Consider the following 17,041-nt stretch of genomic DNA (forward strand, 5'->3'; position numbering starts at 1 on the left):
GATGTCCTGCTTAGCTGAATCAATAGGAGCCAAAGAAGAGGCAATATCAAACTGATCAGGAACAAAAGGAGATGATGTTGATACATGTATAATCTCAGTCTGAAGAGTAGGAACTGTGAGACAATCCTCTGATTCATCGGAATATGTAAGGGTGTCTAAATATTGAAGTTCCTTTAAAGTATCATGATCAAAAGGTGTGTTATCTCTCCAACCAATGGGTACAAGACAATCTGAAGCAGGATCCTTTGGGAATGGAGAAAGACTGGGGTCTCCGTAGATCTCCCAAAGACGTGTCCAAAGTGAGTGAGGACAATCAATGCCCGATATAGCCCACATAGTGTCAGAATCAACACTAGACAAAATAACTCCTACTATGTGATTTCTAATGATATCCCAAGCTAGTTTTCCCTCTAAAGCTGCTGGTTCAGGTATGAGATCATACAAATAAGGCAAAATATTAAGCCACCTACAGTGTGTAAGTATGCCCTTTGCCCATGACTCATAATTACCCCGTTCTAGAAATACAACTGAAGGGTGAGTAGAAAAACCCATGATAACTCTACAAATTAACAAATCTGAGACTAAATGACTTTAATACTGATAAAGCAGATCAAATAAAGCCATCCCACGCAAACAAATCATTTCCAAGTCTGAAACGTCCAAGTAAATTGACAGATGTGTGAAAACACAAAGTACTGAATAAAATGTACCTGGTGTAGATTCTGGAAAAATAAATGACAGATCTGGAAAGAGCACAGAAACCCCTTTCCAACACCTATTCGTTTGCGAAAAACGGAGTCCGTATGCAAAAGATATGGCTCCTGGAGTGCAAAAAACTTGTTCTGACTTTGACTGGCAAAAAACACTGCAAAACGGCAAAATCAGAGAAAAAGACCTCCATCAATTAGATCGGGCTCGGAACCAGCTTTCCAACGCCTATTTCCATTCGAAAATCCGAGCTAAAATGCCCGAGTTATGCCCGATTTCGTGAAGGTAGGTTGAAAGGTAAAAAAAATTCATAGCCCTCAAGGGCTAAGACCTTCGGCCCCTGGTCACATGACTGACCAGGGGGCTGGCGCGTTGGCGGCTGTGGCGGAGCAGGGGTGGCGGCGGCGGAATGGCGGTGCGCGGGTGGCGCTCGGGCGGCGCGTGGGCTGCGGTCTGCGCCGGTGGCTGCCGAGCCGCGGCCGGTGGTTACCGCCGGCGGCGGCGGCCGGGTAGTGGCCGTTGGGCGGCGCGTGCCTCTGCCAATGGTTGCACCCGTGAAAAATTAAAAAACTGCGTTTTTTAATTTTTTTTTTTTTTAAATTTCTGCCTCAAACTTCGTGCCCTGGGGCCGTACGGCCTTGGGGCATAAAAAAATTTGCCTTCTGGAGCAACTGTGTTCAAATCGGACGAATTTTATATGGAAATAGGGGTTTTTGGGCGCTACGAGCGCAACGGTGAGGTCCGTTTGGGCTCAAAGTGCACCGAAAAAAAAATACCCCCCTATTCCAAAATAAAAAACAGAAGACAAACACAGATCTGATGCAACCAAAACCTGAAAGTCAGATCTAACCCTCGTAGCTCCAAATTCTTCAGAAGACGAACAGGAAGCAGCAGGTCTGGAGCTTTGATACCATGTAGAAGTTGAGAAAGCCAACTTCACAGACCCCGAAGATCACCTGCATGCAAATAACCTGTCACAGAAAGAAGAGATGGAGACAAACAAGCAAGTGTGCTCTGAAAGCTGAAAAAATGTATTCATCCGAGAGAGAGATAAATTACAATGATGAATCCTTATAAAAGGATATTGTGCAACCCTAAAAGAAACCCTAATAGGTAGACATTTAATAATTAATATAATTATTAAATTTCACAAATGCAAACTAAAGTGAAATCTTAAGAGAGGAATAAAGGTAATTTAATCAACATGATTAAATTAAAACCTTTACTCTAACAATATGTAGCAACGTAATATTTTTACAAAAAGAAAAAGGGTGACTGATATGAAGCGTTCAACACCCGCATAGTATCACATCATCCCTATTTTTTACATACAACACATTTGGTTATTACTTGCTCAACCCCCACTACCCATATTCTCTATGCATTAAAACTTGACCAGAAGGAGACATTTCACAAAAAGGTGGAAAGTCTAATTTTAAGAGCTCAGAACAAATTCGTGCAGACAAATTTTCAATTCAAAGCACCTGTAGAATATTTTGTCTCTCCACCATCTCATGATATTAGTGATTATCTTTAAAAATGTCAAAGTCTTCATCGTAATATGTAAAGACCAGCCTTTATTACCAAGTAATGGACAACACTGTCACACAGGTATTAAGAGGAGTTTGTGCGATCTGATCAAACAGATTTCCATTGGACATATTGTCTGTCAGAAGAGGCCACGATACTAGCCCTTATTAATGTCTTCACACACAGCAGAAATTTCCCTGCACTTAGTCAAATTAAAGTACCATGCATATTCCCAATAACGGGAGTTTCAGATAATACCATCACCATCGGCAATAATACCATGACCTACCCTAACGCGACAACTTAAATAGGCCCATAATGTATATTTAACAAGTATTCACCACACAATATTCCACCAATAATGCAACAGCTTAAATAGGCCACCAAAATTCCACAGGTGATGTGTCACTTACAAATAGACAAATAGGCAATTGACATGGACAAACAGCCAGCTCAAGATGACACCCAAGAAGTTCAATCAGACAGACAAGTAGCTCAAACAAACAAGCAAGTAACTCAACCAAGCTAGCAAGTAGCTCAAGCAAGTAGGCAAGTAGCTCAATCAGGTAGGCAAGTAGCTGAACCAGCTCAAGCTGGCAACCAGGCAGCTCATTTCAGTTCTCTATTACTTTTGAGTAATCCTCCAAAGTGTCTACAACCTGATCATCAACCTTTGACATCAATGACAAAATATCCAACAGTATTGGCAAGTAGTTTATGGTCAACAAGCCATGGTAATCAATCCCTAGCAAGTAATCACTCGAAAAAGACAGCCAGCTGCACTTCATTAAATGGAAGCGGTAGCTCAAAATTGATTCTACATTTGTTTAATGTAAATATTTGTGTCATATCTCTATGCAACTCTCTGTGTTTTCTCCAACTGTAATTCTGTGCTAAACAACTGCATTTTCACTTCTTTTTAGAAGACTATTGCTACTGACCTTCTATTGTACTATGCTAAATACAGCTGTCTACTATGTTCGACAGCTGTCTTATAATCTCCACATGGTTGGCAGATTTTAAAGCTGCTCTCTTTACCGTAAATATTTTCCTTATCAATGCAAATTTTCATTTATCAAATTAAAAAGTGTTATTGTAAAGTAAATCAAGTTAATATTTTTAGCATATAATGCCTAGGACATACTGATAAACTTTTTCTTTCACATAAGATTTAGTGTTAGTTGTAGAACCAAAGTACATGACATCTGTAGTAAAGTTTACAAAAGAACAATTTTATGAAGAATCAACTTTCTGTTATTAATACATTGGCCAGCTAGATGAATGATAAATTGTTGGTCTGCAAGTCATAAATTCTTGTCCATCACCTTTCTAACTCAACAAGTTAGATTTTTGATCTCTAATTAAAGTTCTTTTGTTGGTGTTGCAGATCAATCGAGGTTCAACTTACACTGTTGATATTGAATTAGTTATTCTTGGATGCAGGAGCTCATTTTTGGGTGGACCATACTGCAATAATACAATCAATTCTCTTACTTGCCCTCAGGTTGGTCTCTATAATCATCCAAGGCGTTTACATGAAAATCCTCTAAGTGGAAAGAAACATTGGAAGACTGGAGATCTCTATCCTCTAGGAAAAAGTCCTGCCCAACAATTAGGGCGCACAGAAGGAAGTTGCTTATTTAACTGCAGTAAAAGTATTGATGGAAAAAGGAATAAAGGAATATCTGATTCTAATGGTAGAGGTCAAATTGAGAAGAAAGAAAATTTGTCAGAATCTGCAGAACATGAACTAATATGTTCCAACTCTCAAGGAAAAGAATGCATAAAAAATGGGGAATGGAAGTTTTTTGCTTTAGAAGTTGTAGATATTAGTTCCTTGTTGGAACTTATGGTTGAATATGAGAATTTTAATAGCTCAAATGATAACGCAAAGCAGACTGAGGTAGAAGCAACAATTTATGTCAGATACAATTCATTACCTCAAAAAGCATTATATGAATACTCATTACCTGTAAGACAATCTTCTTTATCTATTCTGTTCCCAAAGCTGGGTTGGTGGTATGTTGGTGCTTATTTTTCAAACACATCAAAACAGTCTGGAACACAAGATCAGGAGAAGGAAAAGGAAACACTGTGCTTTGTGTTGAAGTGGAGGATATACGCCTGCAGCCTTGGAAAGGCTGGTGATGGTTGCAGATGGGAAGTTAATACTCTTAAGGTAAGAAAGACCATAATATTCTTGTTTTGTATGGAATAATTATTAAGTCATAAGTAGAAACCCTTAAATGATTCTTATAGGTGGAAAACATGGGCTTTACTTCCGTACAGGATATTGATTCCATCTAGTTGTTTGTTCCTGCTTTGGCTTGATTATGAACTAGAAGATCAGTTCTTTCAATGTATACAAATTTGACAACTTTTTAGTTCTTCCTAAGCTAAATTTAGATGTGGTAAAAATAGTTGAGGGTGCCTTCTCCTTATTTTGTTGTATCCTTTCATTGCATGTTGATAAATTTTTTTCTATTCTTCATGATCTTTTTCCTTGATATTTCAGTTTGTTTGATGTTGCTTTTATGATTGGGGTTTCAGTACATATGTATTTCATTGTGTTCACAAAATTATAAAATATAAATATTTCCCTTAAATGAAGAGTCATCATTGATATCTTGTATATCGTTATGCTCAGAGAGTTAAACGGGTGGGAGAAAATGTTCATTTGGAATCTCATTATCTGCCAATCAATCAAGAGGAATCTACCAAGTCTGACAGTTTCCCTATTGAAACATTTTTCAATAACTCTTCCACAGTCGAAGCCGGTCAAGATGTTTGGACATTTTTGCTTTTTGAAGTGCCTCATGGTGCTGCTGGAGGAGTCATGTCTATTGAGCTCAGATCAAATTCTATAATATCTTTTGACATATATGCAAGATTTGGAAGCTTGCCGACTCTTCATGTTTGGGATTACCATGCAAATGTTACTCATTCTGCAGAAAGCTCAATAAATACTACCTCAAAGGATGCAAATAAGCAGACAAAGATGCATTTGATTATTATCTACCCACATGAGGGCATTTGGTGCTTAGGATTAAGGCGCTCCTCAGGCCATAATCTCAATGTGGATAATCAGCAAGTTACAATGTCTGTCTCATTGCAGGGCTGTCCAAATCATTGTTCCAAACATGGGACTTGCCAGCATAAGTATGAAGAAAGTGGTCTGACTTCATTCAGGTTTGAAACACTAAATCAGAATTTTGCATGTTTCCATGATTTCAACACCTTTTTAGTTGTGAGTTGCATGAAGTGTTTTACAAATTCCATATTTTATGCAAATTTAAGCAGTCAATATTACTGGAACCAGCATTGTGGAGGCTTCATTCTTAGCATGGTAGCACTTTACAAGTGAATTTCTCCCAATGATTTTGCTCATATTAATTTGTATTTTCATTTCATTACTACAGCTTTTGTTATTGTGACCGAACTCATGGAGGTTTTGATTGTTCAAAAGAGCTCATCTCTCCTAAAGGTATACTTTGTCAGATTATCTGGATACTCAAAATCATTTGATTAATTCTAAAATGTTCTGGCATACACATCTAAAATGAAACCTTGCATACTTGAATGTGATGTATATATCCAGATAAAATTACAAAGATGAATGCATAAAATTATATTATACACTCCAACTAATTAGTTAAAGGTATGAGCAATGCTATAAACATAGCTGGACATGAACTACTTCTTGGGGAACACATTATTATAGCTATTTTATTGTAATTTTATATGAATTGAATGATGTTGAACATCTTTATTAAATATTCAGAGGGCATGAACATTGCTGCTAAATATGCAGACTCAATTTGTGGGGGAGATACACTAATGCCGCTATATAGGATTTGAAGTTTGGTTTAATTTATACGAACTTCAGCTAATATATAATGATTGGTTGAGTTTGATATTTTCCTGCTAGTTTATGGTATTTATTGTTGTTGCAGGTGAATGTTTTGCATGTCAAAGACAGTAAATTGTCATTGAATTTTTTATTTTCATTAAATCTGATTTCACGGTAATATTGTAAAAGGGATTTCTTTTGTTGATTTTGCAAATATTAGGCCAAATGATTTTTCATCCCACCATAATATTTTGCCCTTTCCTTCTTTTCAAAAAAATTAGTCTTTGTCCTATTCAACATTTAAGTCATTATGTAATTTAAAAGTAATCTTTAGCATATTCATTATAGGTATTGTTTTACCCTAAACTGATGAAAAAAATGGTACAAAGGTTCGTCAGACCGACTCTTGGGAACACATCTCCTTACCTCTAGCTGCCACTTTTGTTATTTCTTACAATCTAATGATGGAGATGAAACCTCCAAATTTGACTACCTAGGACCTTAGAACTTATGTCCATGAATTTGAACTCTTCTACTAGCTATTGATAAATGCCCCCTTGTTTTGCACTATTTGGGGATGTGTTGGTGTCCCCAACATGCTTGCGGAGCATCTCAACCTACTTTGGTTATTATATTCAAGGATTGCCCTCATAACTTAAAGTTAAGCATCTTTGTGAAAAGAAGTGGCATCAATATGTGAAGCTGCATTCATTGCCAAAGAACTCCAAAATTCACTTTGGTAAGTGGGGAGAGGGGTGAGGGGTGAAGTATGGGGATCCAAACTATTTTCCAAACCTCCAAAGCATTCCAAAGACCAATAACTTTATTTGCAGCTAGGTCAGCCAGTTCATTTCCTGTCCTCTCGATTTGCTATGAAGAGCACACGATTATATTGAGAGGACTGGGGGTGAATCAGTATAACAACAAACTTTTATTTTTCAAAACTTAATTAATCACAATAGCAATTCTTCAAAACTTAGTCAACCACAAATCCAGGATCTAGCAAGTAGAAGCACAAGAAGAACACATGATTTACATGGAAACCCTTGTGGGAGAAGACCATGACAAAACATTGCGTATATAAGAAACTTATTACAATCTTTGTAGGCACCAACCCACAAAAGGCACCAATTCCCTTTAGATGATTCGTAGGCACTAATCCACTGGAGTCACCAATCCCCACAACTAAGTGCCAACTGAGCAAGAGGCATCAATCTCTATTAATAACACTGATGTGCCAAATAAATTATTTTAATTAAAATGGCAACCTTAGTGAAATTAATTAAATACAAGGAAACTCAGGGACACATCCTTGACCTTTATTGATGCATCCCCGTTTTTGAGACATCTTGGGGATGGGTTAGGGATGTCCTGAAGCTGTCTCCAAAATCTGGAAAATAATAGGAAACGTCCCAGAAATTTGGGGATGACAATGATTCTCAGAGGGGACGTCCCTTGTCCCCGAGACAGTTGGGAACATCTGTGACATCCCCCAACCGTCCCCCTTTTCCCAACACATTTAAAAAGAAGACTCATGCTTTCAAAAAGACATTTTTTTTTTGTGGGCCCCTACACCTCAGCAATAGTGCATAAGTGTTTGATAAATTTCATACATGTTAACTACATATGTCGGTTCTAACTACAACAAGTCTGGAAACGGGATAGGTGCTGCAACAGATCTGGGCAGCAAGTACAACTCAGTTTCACAAACACGTGGAACTTGGTAATGCATATGAAAGCAATTATATGTCTGCAACACTGAATTTTTCATTGATATGAGTTTTAAACATGTTTGAATTTTTCAGTGATATGAGTTTTAAACACTCAGAACTTGGTAGTGTGTAAAAAAGTGGTTGCAGGTCTGCAACATTGGACTTTTCACTGATATGAAGGGTAAACAGGTCTGAATTATAGCCAAAAGCTCTCAGAAATATGAACAGCACCTTGGTAATCAATTTCACAAACATCCAAACCCTAGTAGTGCATAAAGATGTGGTTGTAGGTTATAATAGTAATAGAATATTATCAAAATATCCTCCAATCAGAAGGAAACAGTGAAATACTTGCAAACAAGTGTTGGAATGATCAATGTCAAGTCTAAACCACTGTACAAAGCTCAAACTTAATTTCAGGTCTGATATTTAACTGTTTGCAGGTCAAAGCAGCTACAAAATTCATCAAACACTTTCCCAAACATCAAAGAACACTTCCCAACATTGCGCAGCAGCAACATACACCATCAACATGTAATGTCCCCTACGAAGAGGCTATCTGTTTCCCAATAAATTAACACACGTTACTCTCCATTATTGTGGTTTCAATTCACATTTCTAAACCTAATGCATGAATTATTATTAGCAATACATTTGATATTTATTATATTCAGTCCTATCTTAATTCTCTTTTCTAATCCTAATGAGGGATGGGGATTTACTGTCATAGGGTGCTGACACCACCTACAAGGAGGCTCCCTCAAGGCCTAGGGCTACATTCCTACCCGTTTTGGGCTTACCATCACTTGTGATTGGGTTTATTTGCCTTTCCCTACACACACCAACCTATCCACTCATAGGACTTAGTAAGGAATTAAGACTAGGTCAATAATATAATAATCTTTCATGTATTATGAATGCATATGAAAGTAAGTATGACTATCATACATATTGCAGTCTATTATTAATATTACTATTAAATTCTGCGTAAGAACATTATCAGGCGTCATATATTAAGCGTACATATTGAGCAAATCCCCATGCATACCACCGAGATCAAGGATGTTACTGCCAGTAACTTAAAACAGTTCTGATCTGATCTGATCTGATTGATGGTGATGTCATTGGATGTTTTTGATTCCTTTCCTTATATCTCTCAATGTGAGGGAGAGGTCACACCTCTTCATCATGTATGCCCTTTGACAAGAGACACACCCTTTCACCATTAGCACCCTTTGAAAGAGTGCAACTCTTCATTATTTCTGCCCTTTGAAAGGGACACAACCTTTCACAATCAGATCTGCACTTCTGATTCCCAATTATCTCCCCTTCAAATGAGTTATCTTCTCCCTTTTACACCTCATATTTGGGGAAGTCACAACTTACCATTTCATGCCTTTTGGCCATTCATTAACTTTAATCAAATTTTAATTATATTTAAATATATTCTTCTATATTTTAATTTTAATTTTTTTTGTATTTTAATTTTATTATTATTATTATTATTTATTTTTAAATTATATTTCAAAGTGGGGACATTACACAACACCACCAAACAGGAACAAAGGGGCCAAGAAATGTAGGGAATCATACGTAGTAGATCATGCCAGGTTTGCAAGAGGTATGACTTGTATTGGGCGGTACTTTTTAGGCTAGAAACCACTCATACTCCTTCAAACTCATATGCTTGGGCTGGAAATGAACATCAATAAGAACGACTTGTCTAGACTAATCAATACCATCAATATTATATGTTAAGGTTTTATAATGTATATATGTTAAGGTTTTATAATGTATATATACATGCTTTATCCATGTTTTCATATGAACATAATGTATACATGCATGTTTTATACAAGATTCTAGAAGACAGTCTGTTATCATCCTACTTGGCAATTCATTTTCTCATTGGAGGATGCTTCCTCGATTTTTGTGCCAGCACATGTTATTTTCTCATTGGTTGATTTCATGATAATGTTTATCTAGATAGGGTTTCAGTTGTATCAAATGCTAATTAGGGTTTAGGTGGCAAAATCTTGGCCCTTGATCTTCATTTGATCTCGGCCCTTTATTGTATTTGGGAGTGATATATAAACTCCACTCATTTCATTTGTAAGAGATAATAGAGAAAATAGATCAGCTAGAAAGAATAGAGAGATTAGAGATATTATACATTAGAGTTCAAGAGTGATAAGAGAAGGACTTGAAGAATTGTTGTTACTTGGCTTTTGGATTAATGAAACATTGAAGTTATGGTGTTTCTATTCACTGTTTGAAGCTTATTGCATGTTTTTTCATCCTCTCAAGTCAATCTTTGATATTAGTTTAAGTATTTAGATTGAATGGTGGAATGTTGTACTTGATTTATTGTGAAGCTCCTAATCCATACCACTAGCCTCTCGCTGATTGTAAGTGTGCCTTGCGAGGTCAACTGGAATCATTGAAAGTGCTCAAGTTCAATTGTTGCTTAATCATGGGTATGCATTCAAGTGATGGTGTCTATGTTTAGTAGCAATTTGAAAATCTTCAAATGTCCTTAGAAGATTGCATAAGTTTTGGTGGAGTTGTTCTTGTATGGAGATACTAAGGCTAGTAGAGTTTCACTCAAATCATCCTTCCTCCATCTATTCTTAGGATAGCTTAGTACCTCTATTCCCTCATCTTTTGTCATTTTTGATAAATATCTCATACTAGTAGGAAAAAATTGCATGTCATCCGCAAAGCACTTCATAAAGTCTCCTCAAGCGAAAGGCCCCTTGATGAAACAACAATCACAACGACCACTCGTTCTTATCCACACGTCAAGACCTGACATTTATAAACCTTGTAGGCGTCTCAAGTGATCCTTAAGCTAATCTTCAGAATTTGAGAAGCTTTGTTCAAGAGAGGATAAGATACTTTTGGGTATTTTATTCTGTGTTCGCATGTGCGTGAAAAACACCTCAACAAGATCCTTGCTCATACCTTATGTTAATAGTTGATTGTTATTAACTTTGCAAGGTTAGTCTGAGCCCTTTTATGTGGGAACTTAACTTCAGTCATCGGGTGGACATTGTTCTTTGATGGTGTTCATTGGTGTTATGAAATTATTTTGCACAACCTTTGAAGATTGCACCGCCTTTGTGTAGTTGTACGAAGTTGACAAAGCAAAGTGTGGTTGATTTCACTCAGTCAATCATTGTCTCTTTGTTCTTAGATTTAGTATAGCTTTTCTGAACCCTCTCCTATTTACTTTCAGCCTTCTCAAAGTCAAAATCCTAAAAAAAGAGCTTTTTTGAAAATGGTTATAGTAAATTATTCTGAAACTAAGAGCAAATAGCATAAGAGACCATTGTTCCTAGAAACCACAAATATTGAACCAATGTATATGCAAACATTATCTTCATACTCATATTTGGCTAACCAACTTGGTTGCAAATTGGCATAAATTCAGTAAGGTAATTTTTACAGTGAATGAATGAAAGTTGTTTCATGCAAGAAGAGAGGTAGCATCTTACAATAAACAACCCAAAGCATGATTTTTCAATGGAACTTATTGAAGAAGATCTCAAATTTGTCATTAATGACGGGCAAAACATAAACCTAGGGCAACAAGGAAGATTTGAAAGATGCATTTTTAGGTTGGTTCTAATACTAAGATGGTGCTCTTGTAGAGTCTAGAATCTAGATATGCAATATTTGTGATTATGTGGCACAATGTTCTAACTAGGTTTCTCAAACTTTTAATATGTATCTCACAAATCCATCATTTTATCATCTTTCACAGCATCATTGCTATCATACCATTCATTTATTTTATTTTTTATGTATGCTCATGCCTTACCGATATGTGATGCATAATTTCAAGAGTTGCAAATGAATATAATTTTTTCATTGGTACGTAAAGATTCATATCCTATTCCCTATCACTGATCTGAGATCTCCTATATTAGAAATGCTTGCTGTCTTGGGGACATGTATGGGTATATCTTTAATGCAAGGAGACTACAAAAGGAGTTTCTTTGCATTTGTAGACAGCTCTTAGAAGTTATACTTGAAATCTATAAAACTTCTCAGGAAGTTTCTTAGATAAATAAATTACCTTTTTTTTTGGTCAAGTGATGATATTTGGTTGACAAGAGCTAGAAGAATAAAAGAAATATGCTAAGACTTGTACATTTATTTTATTTATTTATATGAAAATGTATGAAATTTTAAGCAGAATTTTTTCTTATCAAAAACCAAAGAGGAACCCATAAGAAGAGAAATAACAAAAATCCTTAAGATTTCTATGTGAAGTGAAGACTTATTAATAGAACGAAAATGTTGCCTTCACTAAGTAACCACATACCATGTTTTTGAACAATGCATTCCTGTTCTGCTCCCCCTCTGCCATCTCTAAGCTACTGTAGTATTAAATTTGATTGTTTTGTTACAATGATGATTATCAATTATCAATATAATTAATATTTTCCTTCATTGACATCTATTGTTGTACATAAAATATTAATGTTTAATTTTTCTGCATTTTACTGTTTCCAAAGTTGTAAACCATTGTATTAACTTTTTCTTTTCGTGTAAATTTAAATTGCTTTTTATATTTTCTGTCTCCAACCACTCATCTTCCATTTTTTGATGAGTGTCATACAGGTATTCATCGTTTTCTTTTACCAATACCAGTCCCCATCTCATAGTAACCATGACTTCTTAATTATCTGTTTAGTTTGCTTGTGTATGTGCATGCTTTCACCAATGCGATGCACAATTTTAGAAGCAACAAACAAACATGAAGTTTTTCATGATCTGATTAAGTTGTCAGTTTATAGCTTTTTTAATTGGTTATGACTCATGGATCCAATACTGCCTGCTTTGGAAACATTGTGCATATGAAATGGAAAGCTACAAGGTGCATGAACATGTAAACGCATGTTAGTATCTCATTGTAAGGTCTATTTGGTAAATGAATTTCTGATTTAAGTTTCCTAACTGTGAACCACATTATGTGCACAATAAGTTAGTTGGGAAAGTTGCAAAATTACATAAATAATTATTAATTAAATTTAAATATGTGAAAATAAGCTTTAGGATGTTATTAGTTTTATGTTTGTCTGCTTTATAGACATAGCTTTACAAAGTGATGGGACAAATATATGTGGAATGCCAATAACCTGCCTTTGGAACCTGCATTTTCCTAAAGAAAAGGCTTTATAGGGGAAACATTGGTCTAATCGGTACAACATTGATAGTCTATGGTATATTATATTATTAAGTGCCCATGAATAAGGCTTTCATTATTACATAATATAATTTCTTGTTAAAAGTAATAGATGCCTATTGATACTTTTCTTAAATCATGACTTTCAGTAGTTTCTTATGAAGTTAAAATGCAACTTTATTTTCTAATATTGTATTGTTTTGCTTCATTGAAAATCAGGTAAAATGTGGCAATCAGCAACACTTGTTGTGTCAAACATAGCAGCCATCTTACCTGCATTGTGGTCTATTCATCACAAGGTAATTCAAACTCATCTTAATGTTCGATTATTTGTCATTGATGTCAAGGGCTAATCAGTGGCTTTTTGGAGCATAGTATGAGGTTCTGAGTCTTATCTTTAGCAGATATAAATAAAAATAGAAGTTCATTTGTAATTTCTTGAAATATGTGCTACGTTTTTAGTGAGGTGATATTAATTGAGGATTTCAACTATGAAATCATTTTAGTTATTTATCTTAGTGGAAGGAAAAATAAACATTTCCTAAACGTAATCTAGGCAAATCCAATAGAATGCAAACACATAAGCAGCAATTAACTTAAATAAATGATATGTGGGCTAATGTAATCCTGAATTGAATAACATTTTAGGATATTAATGCAAAAATAGAAGTACTTAGCTCTAGGAAAGAAGAATGAATGATGTCAATGTGGCATTTAAATATGAATTCTCTTTGATCTAGGGAAGGATGCCTCTCTTTCTGTGTGTCACCTCAGATTCTGTGCTTGATCTTTTGGGTCATGTTTGCACCTCAGGTGGTTTTCAACATCTGCAGATATGCCCTTCTACCTTACAGATCTAATCTATATGTTTCTGTGTTCTTGCTTTCTGATATGCTGAATTCACATGTACTTTCTCTTTGCTTTTCTCTAAAAACTGAGGGTATTTAAAAATATCCTTAAAATATTGCTAGTATGTTGGACATGTTCTCATAGTTCAACCCTTGGAGAAGTGTGTAAAAGATTTGTAGACAATAAGCAATCTTGTAGGATGAATACACATATTTGTTATAGTGCACCAAATTGAAGTGTTCTGCTATTGATTTCTCCTTAACTTATTCTAGGATGAGGTTAACTGAATGTGAAAGGATGCAAATGAATGCCTTTTCCGAGTTCCCATGCTCTCAAGTGATGGTTGGGAACCAGGAGTAGTGTGTGGAAAAATATATGAATCCAACCTAGATGCATGAACTCTAGGCCCAATGGTAATACTCGAAGATGGATGAAATCGAGTAAAGGAAGAAGACTCTCCACTTCGACCAATGGCGACCATCTCCCCTCTTTGCCTCTTTTTTAGTTCGTTTTGCTCTCAAAGGATTGTAATTGAATTCACACTTCATACATAACCTGAGGAGGCTCTTTTGGGCATGGATTAGCATCTCAGCATGGAATATGTGTGAGAAGGTATTTTAATCTGTTGATGCTTGCCCCCCAAAAAGCTGTTTTGCAATGAAAACAAGTTACTTCTTGATTTTGCTCAAGAGTAACAATAACATGTTTCCAACAAGGGTCCTGTTGTGACCTAATTCACACATCGCCCCATCACAGATGGGGACCCCTTGTTTTCACTTTTTTTTAGGTTTTGTCCTAGCTCTGTATTTTCACAAATCTTCATTTTAAGAGAGTTAAGGGTTAGAGTTTTGAGGTCATTATGGGCCAAATTGAAAATTTATGCTCAGAACTGAATTTAAGTGTTGTCAAAGTGTTCAGAAGGTCTGAAGGATGAAGATCGCAATTGCTTTGGATCATTTTTGACAACCTGCTATTTTTATAAATTTTTGCTTTTTCTTCTTTTTTTTTGAAGTGACATCTGGGTTTTGTTCTTTGAGCTATTTTATTACTACCCATTTTGTCAAAATTTGAAAATCTCGTCTCTAGATATAAAAAGCAGGGCTTCGAAAATTTTGCTTTTTTATGAAATTAGGGTTTTGTTCTCTAGGTCATTTTGATCCTGCCCATGTCTTCAGATTCGAAAAATCCCACTTCTAGATGTAAAAGGCAAGGGTTTGAAAATTTTTGCTTTTTCTGAGATTAGGGTTTCAATCCTAATGCCCACTTATTCCTACATGTTCTCAGATTTTGAAAATTATGTCTTTAAGGGTAAAAAGAAGAATGCAAACCCTAAATAGGGTTTTGCTCTAGAAGATTAGCTATAATGCCAGTACCCATGTTCTCAGATTTCAAAAATAAGGTCTCCAAGTGTAAAAAGCAAAATAGAAATCCAGATTAAGGTTTTTGTTCAGATGAACTAGCAAGGTATGAACATGGCATGAACACTGTTGACCAAGTCAAAAGGAAGGCAAGTGAAATGGCACATTGAAAATTTCACCCAAGTTGAAGAAGTAAAAATAGCAGATAAGTTCGACAGAGCTTAAGGTTAAGCAAGAGGAATGGTAGATGATCAGTCAAAATCGCCTGAGGATGTCAAGCATGGAAAATGTTTTATCAAAAGCAATGTCTGCCAAGGCATAGGAGAATTGTCCAATTCAAATTGTTTGACAAATGTTAAACTCCTACTGAGGGTTAACTAATCCATGGCAAGAGTTATTCAAACTCTTGCCTAGTGTTAAGCTTATTCATACACAAAAATGTCTAACAATCTTCTAAGTGCACCTCATGCCTAAGCTGAAATTGTTCGACAAATGGCTAACTCCTACCAAGGGTCAATTAACTCATGGCAAAAGTTAGCAAACTCCTATGTATGGTCAAGCTTGAATCAAAGAAGAAATGGCAAAGTGTCAAGTTCATCTTGGCTAAGTATACTCCAAAGTTCGCCTTATCCTAGACTCATCAAAGTCCGCCTAGGCACAAACAAACATGTCAAGGAACTTTCAAAGTCCACCTTGTCCATTGTGCCTTCAAAATATGCCTAGACAAGGTTGATCATGGCATGAGAAATATGAACAAAGTTCGCTAAAACTTGAAGAAGAATGTCTAAGGCAATGTAGGGCCTACTTAGGCGAAATTGAAGATGACATGTCAATAAAAGATGACATGGCATTCCAAAAGGATTGAAGATGGCAAAGATGATGACTTGGCAACTAAACCAATAAAACATGTGACATGCCTTCCTCAAATTCGAACTTCTAGAAGGAGATTTAAAACAAATAAAAATTTCGAAAATATGATGGAAGCTCCTAAGGAGAAATTTGAACTTCTTAGAGGATGGAATAAAGCATTAAAACTTTCTAAATATACAATTCCCTTCTAGAAGAAAGAAAAGAGAGCTCGAACTTCTAGATGAAACAATAAAGCTTCTAGAAGCAATCCAAGAAGCTATAAAGACAAGGTTTTACCATCACTTCTCTTTGCCAAGTTCAAGAAGCATAAGTCTATCTCCAAAATCGCTAAGAGTGATCAGGGAAAGCAGCTCAAAACATAAAAGATTATCAGATTCATGCCAAAATCTGATCATATTAATAGATTAGTCTTGCAGAAGTAAAGTGAATTCAAGGGTTTGAAGGAAAGAAGTTCAAATTCTTCCAAGAAATATCACTCCAAAGTCTGATTAGATTTTCAGAAGGATTGGCCATATAAAGCAAATCTAAGGGTTTGGAGGATACAGTCAAGAGGTTCAACATGTCCACCATTTACAATAGACTGAAGGTTTGCTGATAATATTCTGATTCCATCATTGATCATTCTTGAATCCGCCTTGGGGGAGAGAGAGAATCCAAATCTGTGCATAGTCTTCTTAATAATCATTCAAGCCTGCACTTCATCTTGTCCAGAAGACTATCGAATATGCCTTTGATAAAAAAGTAAGATAAATCTGGATAAAGATACATATTTAAAACTCATCCAAGATCATCATACACAGCAAATTGAGAGTTCGCTAAAGATAAAGCTTTCATAAGTTTGCTTTGTTTGCCAAAAAAGAAAGGAAAAACTTTTGACAGATTCCTTTATCCTCTTCTAAGTGAAAAAAAAATAAAATTGTCTATCCAAATCACTTAACAGTTGCAATCCCAATTTGCCATGATCAACAAG

At 35.8% G+C, this 17,041-nt stretch overlaps 1 protein-coding gene across 8 annotated transcripts in view; it reads left to right on the forward strand.

Moving 5' to 3' along the window:
• Positions 1 to 17,041, forward strand: part of LOC131051999 (uncharacterized) — a 156,818-nt gene that overhangs the window by 36,740 nt on the left and 103,037 nt on the right. For all 8 annotated transcript variants that reach the window (XM_059209632.1, XM_057986598.2, XM_057986599.2 and 5 more), the window contains 4 exons: positions 3,626 to 4,417; positions 4,886 to 5,427; positions 5,658 to 5,722; positions 13,214 to 13,293. In XM_059209632.1, the coding sequence (XP_059065615.1) occupies positions 3,626 to 4,417; positions 4,886 to 5,427; positions 5,658 to 5,722; positions 13,214 to 13,293 (1,479 nt within the window). The remainder of the gene's footprint in view (positions 1 to 3,625; positions 4,418 to 4,885; positions 5,428 to 5,657; positions 5,723 to 13,213; positions 13,294 to 17,041) is intronic.

This window comes from Cryptomeria japonica, chromosome 8, assembly GCF_030272615.1.
Source record: "Cryptomeria japonica chromosome 8, Sugi_1.0, whole genome shotgun sequence".
NCBI classification, from domain to species: domain Eukaryota; kingdom Viridiplantae; phylum Streptophyta; class Pinopsida; order Cupressales; family Cupressaceae; genus Cryptomeria; species Cryptomeria japonica.